This window comes from Pyxicephalus adspersus, chromosome 2 (genome assembly GCF_032062135.1).
Source record: "Pyxicephalus adspersus chromosome 2, UCB_Pads_2.0, whole genome shotgun sequence".
NCBI classification, from domain to species: domain Eukaryota; kingdom Metazoa; phylum Chordata; class Amphibia; order Anura; family Pyxicephalidae; genus Pyxicephalus; species Pyxicephalus adspersus.
Window position 1 is genome coordinate 18,051,592 of NC_092859.1, and position 6,000 is coordinate 18,057,591.

At 39.9% G+C, this 6,000-nt stretch overlaps 1 protein-coding gene across 1 annotated transcript in view; it reads left to right on the plus strand.

Moving 5' to 3' along the window:
• Nucleotides 1-6,000, plus strand: part of LOC140323037 (G protein-coupled receptor kinase 5-like) — a gene marked incomplete in the record, with an annotated part of 48,242 nt that overhangs the window by 20,443 nt on the left and 21,799 nt on the right. Inside the window, 2 exon segments of the mRNA XM_072399769.1 lie at nt 835-947; nt 4,664-4,741. Coding sequence (XP_072255870.1) covers nt 835-947; nt 4,664-4,741 — 191 coding nt within the window.

Below are 6,000 nucleotides of genomic sequence, written 5' to 3' on the forward strand. Positions count from 1 at the left end.
CCACCCAAAAACAGCCAGGTCGTTACTGAAATGTGCCAGGTGGTGCACCCGGCTAAAAGGGGCTAAATTGTTAGAATCATGAAACTGGAAACGAGACGACCTTAACTCAATTTAGAGAGCAACATATTGTCCACACAGGGTCATTGACCTTGGAAGATTGGTACCTGAGATGCAGAACACAGCCTCATGTGAGGAAGGGATCACATGGTTCTCAAAAAATACTCCCAAAAATACCAGATATTACCAAGGACTGCTGCATGACAAAGCTGAGACTGCAGAATGGGTCTTTTCCATTAAACCTATTGGTTCACAAAAAAAACAAAATATGATATTTACTTTAACTTTAAAGGTTTTTTATATTCTCAGGCACGTGGTCTCCATGCTATAATGACATTAGCCGAAATCTCTTTATGGCAGTGAGCACCTGCCTGTCGTCTTGTAAACCCCATTTAAAGCGTTAAATGTTCATCTGCAGTTTGGAGCTCTCTGGGGCCGATGCTAATACAGAATTATTGTGTTACACCGTGGGATCGTCTCCCAGTTCCCGCACTCTAGTTGGGTATTGGGTGACTTGGTCAATAAGGATGAGTCTGCGTTGTACTGCGAGTCTCTGACTATTCAGTAGGGTCTGATGTAAGGATTATCATTTTCTCCTGGGATTGTGGGCTCCCCATTGCATACTTGAAGTTCTGTTGTCTCTTATTTCTGGTCTTTTTTGTATCCAATCACAAGATCACTTATCCTATATATGAAACAAAAATGATCACAAATAACATTTATGCCATAAAAAAAAATCACTTTGTTCTTATTGGGTTTTCTTTTTTTCCTTTACAGAAAGGGACTACACCAGCCTCTGCGAGAAGCAGCCGATTGGGCGACTTCTCTTCCGTCAATTCTGTGAAACAAGGGAACACCTCCTGAAATGCATCCACTTCCTTGACTCGGTGGTAAGGAGATTATCAAGGTGGACATGAAGTTAAACTTAAAGTTTAGGTTTAGAACTAGGTTATAAACACCTATACCAGGGTTCTGTGGAATCCTCTGGTTCCTCAATGAGCAATAAGTTTGTCAGGTCAGTAGAACTGATACCAATGATCTTTTTGGCTATCTGTAAGGGTGGCATTGTTCTTACTGAGCCCCACAATAATGTACTGTGAGCTGTGCATATAGTAATTATAGGAGGGGTTCCCTGAAGACCTGAAGGTTTTTTCAAGGGTTTTCCCATGTTAAAAAGATCAATAAGCACTGCCCTAAGCTTTTAAAGTTTTGCACAAAAAAGTGATAGACTGAGTTTATGTCTGTGGTCTCCCTGAGCTTATCCTTGCCCCATTACTGACTTTCTAGGCCTTATTTTGCTGTGACCAGCTTAGTAAAGCAAGCTTTTGCTTTCCTATTCCAAAGCAGCAAAGACTGGTGGGACGATATTTAAAAAGCTCTTTATCGCTATTCCTTGGGAACAATATAGAACAAAAGCAAGGGTTTGCATTCACTATTAGATATAATGCAGCTTACAGTCTGCAAGAACATATATTCTGATATTATGTAACTGTTTTCTATTTTAAATGCTTATTATTATTATTGCACAGTATTTAAATAGCGACATCATATTATGCAATGCTGCACAAGGTCCACAGTCATGTCACTAACTGTTGATCAAAGGAGCTCACAATCTAATGTCCCTACCATAGTCCTATATCTTTATTGCGGTCTAAGGTCAATTTTGGGGGAATCCAAATAACCTAACTGCATGTTTTTGGAATGTGGGAGGAAACCGGAGTACTCGGAGGAAACCCACGCAAACACAGGGAGAACCTGCAAACTCCATGCAGATAGTGTCCTGGCCAAAATTCCAACTTGGGACGAGGCACTGCAAAAGCCAGAGTGCTAACTTCTGAGCCACTGTACTGCCTAAATGTATTGACTATATAGGAATTGGTATTGAGTTTGAAATGTGTGCGTTGTGCACATAACCCTACTACCGTATGTAAACCTATCATGCATTATATTAGCTTTGTGTCACCTGTCATTTTCCTATTGATGAGCATCACTGAACTTATTTTTTGCCCTCCTACTGTATACCCCCTAAGCACCCAGTACCTGAAAAGAAGTCAGATTGTTTGCTTCCAGTATAACACTTCCCATTCTGATAGAAATTCAAAGAAACTTCCTGAACAATAGGAAAGTATAGCTTCAGAGTAAAACCCTAATTTTCTTCCCAGCACATATTTTGGAAAATTTTAGAAAACGTTTTTAAAGAATCCTATCTGTTTCTGTTCTGCAGATATTACTAACAGCTGTGGACTGCTGCCTGATTTCTTCAAAATAGAATTACATGTCCCATAATGCTGTAGTGCCAGGGATCTGCTAACTCTTTGTATAGGAATTTACTCACAGACTGTCAGTTAGGTGGCAAAGCACTAATACAGAATTATTGTGTTACACCGTGGGATCGTCTCCCAGTTCCCGCACTCTAGTTGGGTATTGGGTGACTTGGTCAATAAGGATGAGTCTGCGTTGTACTGCGAGTCTCTGACTATTCAGTAGGGTCTGATGTAAGGATTATCATTTTCTCCTGGGATTGTGGGCTCCCCATTGCATACTTGAAGTTCTGTTGTCTCTTGTTTCCGGTCTTTTTTGTATCCAATCACAAGATCACTTATCCTATATATGAAACAAAAATGATCACAAATAACATTTATGCCATAAAAAAAAATCACTTTGTTCTTATTGGGTTTTCTTTTTTTCCTTTACAGAAAGGGACTACACCAGCCTCTGCGAGAAGCAGCCGATTGGGCGACTTCTCTTCCGTCAATTCTGTGAAACAAGGGAACACCTCCTGAAATGCATCCACTTCCTTGACTCGGTGGTAAGGAGATTATCAAGGTGGACATGAAGTTAAACTTAAAGTTTAGGTTTAGAACTAGGTTATAAACACCTATACCAGGGTTCTGTGGAATCCTTTGGTTCCTCAATGAGCAATAAGTTTGTCAGGTCAGTAGAACTGATACCAATGATCTTTTTGGCTATCTGTAAGGGTGGCATTGTTCTTACTGAGCCCCACAATAATGTACTGTGAGCTGTGCATATAGTAATTATAGGAGGGGTTCCCTGAAGACCTGAAGGTTTTTTCAAGGGTTTTCCCATGTTAAAAAGATCAATAAGCACTGCCCTAAGCTTTTAAAGTTTTGCACAAAAAAGTGATAGACTGAGTTTATGTCTGTGGTCTCCCTGAGCTTATCCTTGCCCCATTACTGACTTTCTAGGCCTTATTTTGCTGTGACCAGCTTAGTAAAGCAAGCTTTTGCTTTCCTATTCCAAAGCAGCAAAGACTGGTGGGACGATATTTAAAAAGCTCTTTATCGCTATTCCTTGGGAACAATATAGAACAAAAGCAAGGGTTTGCATTCACTATTAGATATAATGCAGCTTACAGTCTGCAAGAACATATATTCTGATATTATGTAACTGTTTTCTATTTAAAATGCTTATTATTATTATTGCACAGTATTTAAATAGCGACATCATATTATGCAATGCTGCACAAGGTCCACAGTCATGTCACTAACTGTTGATCAAAGGAGCTCACAATCTAATGTCCCTACCATAGTCCTATATCTTTATTGCGGTCTAAGGTCAATTTTGGGGGAATCCAAATAACCTAACTGCATGTTTTTGGAATGTGGGAGGAAACCGGAGTACTCGGAGGAAACCCACGCAAACACAGGGAGAACCTGCAAACTCCATGCAGATAGTGTCCTGGCCAAAATTCCAACTTGGGACGAGGCACTGCAAAAGCCAGAGTGCTAACTTCTGAGCCACTGTACTGCCTAAATGTATTGACTATATAGGAATTGGTATTGAGTTTGAAATGTGTGCGTTGTGCACATAACCCTACTACCGTATGTAAACCTATCATGCATTATATTAGCTTTGTGTCACCTGTCATTTTCCTATTGATGAGCATCACTGAACTTATTTTTTGCCCTCCTACTGTATACCCCCTAAGCACCCAGTACCTGAAAAGAAGTCAGATTGTTTGCTTCCAGTATAACACTTCCCATTCTGATAGAAATTCAAAGAAACTTCCTGAACAATAGGAAAGTATAGCTTCAGAGTAAAACCCTAATTTTCTTCCCAGCACATATTTTGGAAAATTTTAGAAAACGTTTTTAAAGAATCCTATCTGTTTCTGTTCTGCAGATATTACTAACAGCTGTGGACTGCTGCCTGATTTCTTCAAAATAGAATTACATGTCCCATAATGCTGTAGTGCCAGGGATCTGCTAACTCTTTGTATAGGAATTTACTCACAGACTGTCAGTTAGGTGGCAAAGCAGTCAAATGTTTAATGACTTATGTGCTTAGAGGGGAGAAGGCGGAAATATCGACAGCCAATAAGGAAAAGTAACACTGCAGGTCATTGGCTAATGTTCATATTTTAAATATTTTTCAAAGCCTTTTCCAAACATGGGAATACTTTACTTTATTTTACAATGCCTCCCTATGTGAATGTGAATTTTAAATTCACATCAAGATCTAAATATCCAAGAGCATTGCAGACTCAGCAAGGTTTTGATAATCACCGGTGTGGCTTTCCTGGTCTCATGTCATCCATGTATGAAGACCTTGTCCATCAATCTTATGTCATTTGTTCCTATCACAGGCAAACTATGAAGTGTCGGCGGATGAGAAAAGGAAAGAGACAGGAGAAGGGATCATTAAAAGGTTTTTCAACTCAAAGGTGAGTTTACGCAGCAATTGTGTTTATGAAATATGTGAGATTTTTTTTTATTTTTAGTAGATGTGTATTTTTAGCTCCTTACCCCAGGCTATACACCTTCTATGCTGCCTTGTTTTGAAATATTTCTTCTCTTTTGGCAATGTGTCAACAGAGTTGGTGCTTATCTTAAACTTGCCATTCCTGCTGGAGCATTGGGGAAAACTCAGTCACCATAAATTGTTTCACAGCTTATGATTGCCCAATTGCAGATGGTATCACTAGAATGTCACCAATGCGCATGGCGTGTCCGTGTGCCTAATTACATGAAGGGTCTTTGTACTGTTTGGTTGTAAACTTCTGTAATTTATAGTAAGCCTCTTTGACAAGCTATGCACCTTAATCATGTGGTCTTGGTGGCAAGGTTGTGGGCCTATTATCCAGATCTAATTTTTGTGTTAAGCAAATGCATGCTAAGTAACGTAAAAAATAAGTCTTAAAGCAGCACTTTATTCTCGCATATCCCTCGACGGCTCTGGACTATTCCACGAGCCGCTCCTGCGCCGTCCTGGAATTCTTCCTTGTACAGGTGTACCGCCATCTTCAGTCTTCTTGCTACGTCACTAGATCTCACACGGCGCAGGTGTGTGAGATCAGGTGACTTAACCCGCTGCAAAGTTAGGAAAAAGAGAGCCCATCTCATTGTGCATGACTAGCATCTCTTTCCCTGGAGTGGAAACTTGCTCTTTCTGCGCTTGCCAGAGATAGGAAGAATTCTGCACAGAAGGAGCAGCCATAGCCTCCCAGGGTGCATGACGTAGGTATCCCGGGAGGCTCTGCGCTCTGATTCATCGTCTTGATCGCCACAGATTTTTTTTTTATTTTTAAGTGTGTTACACTTTAAAAGTCAATTTTTACTTATATATAAGGGTTGTTCACCCTTTTATGTTAAGTAAAAAAGTTGAGTTTAGGTCCACTTTTAATACTTCTTTGATTTTAGGATACTGGTCAGCCATGTAAACCCTGTTGCCTGTGCAGCTTTGGGCTATGTTCCCAAATGTCTGACATCATCTTCTGCTGCACCCTCTGGCTTTGACCCCCACACTAATAAAAATTATTATAGAACATGTATCTCACTATCTTCTGAAGAAGACGAATGTTGAAATGTGGCAGATTCAGAATTTTTTGTTCCGTGATGTTAAATGTATGAACTTGGCTTTGAGCACTTGTCTATTATGACAGGTGAACCTTGTATAGATTTGGTGCAACACTGAATATTAATT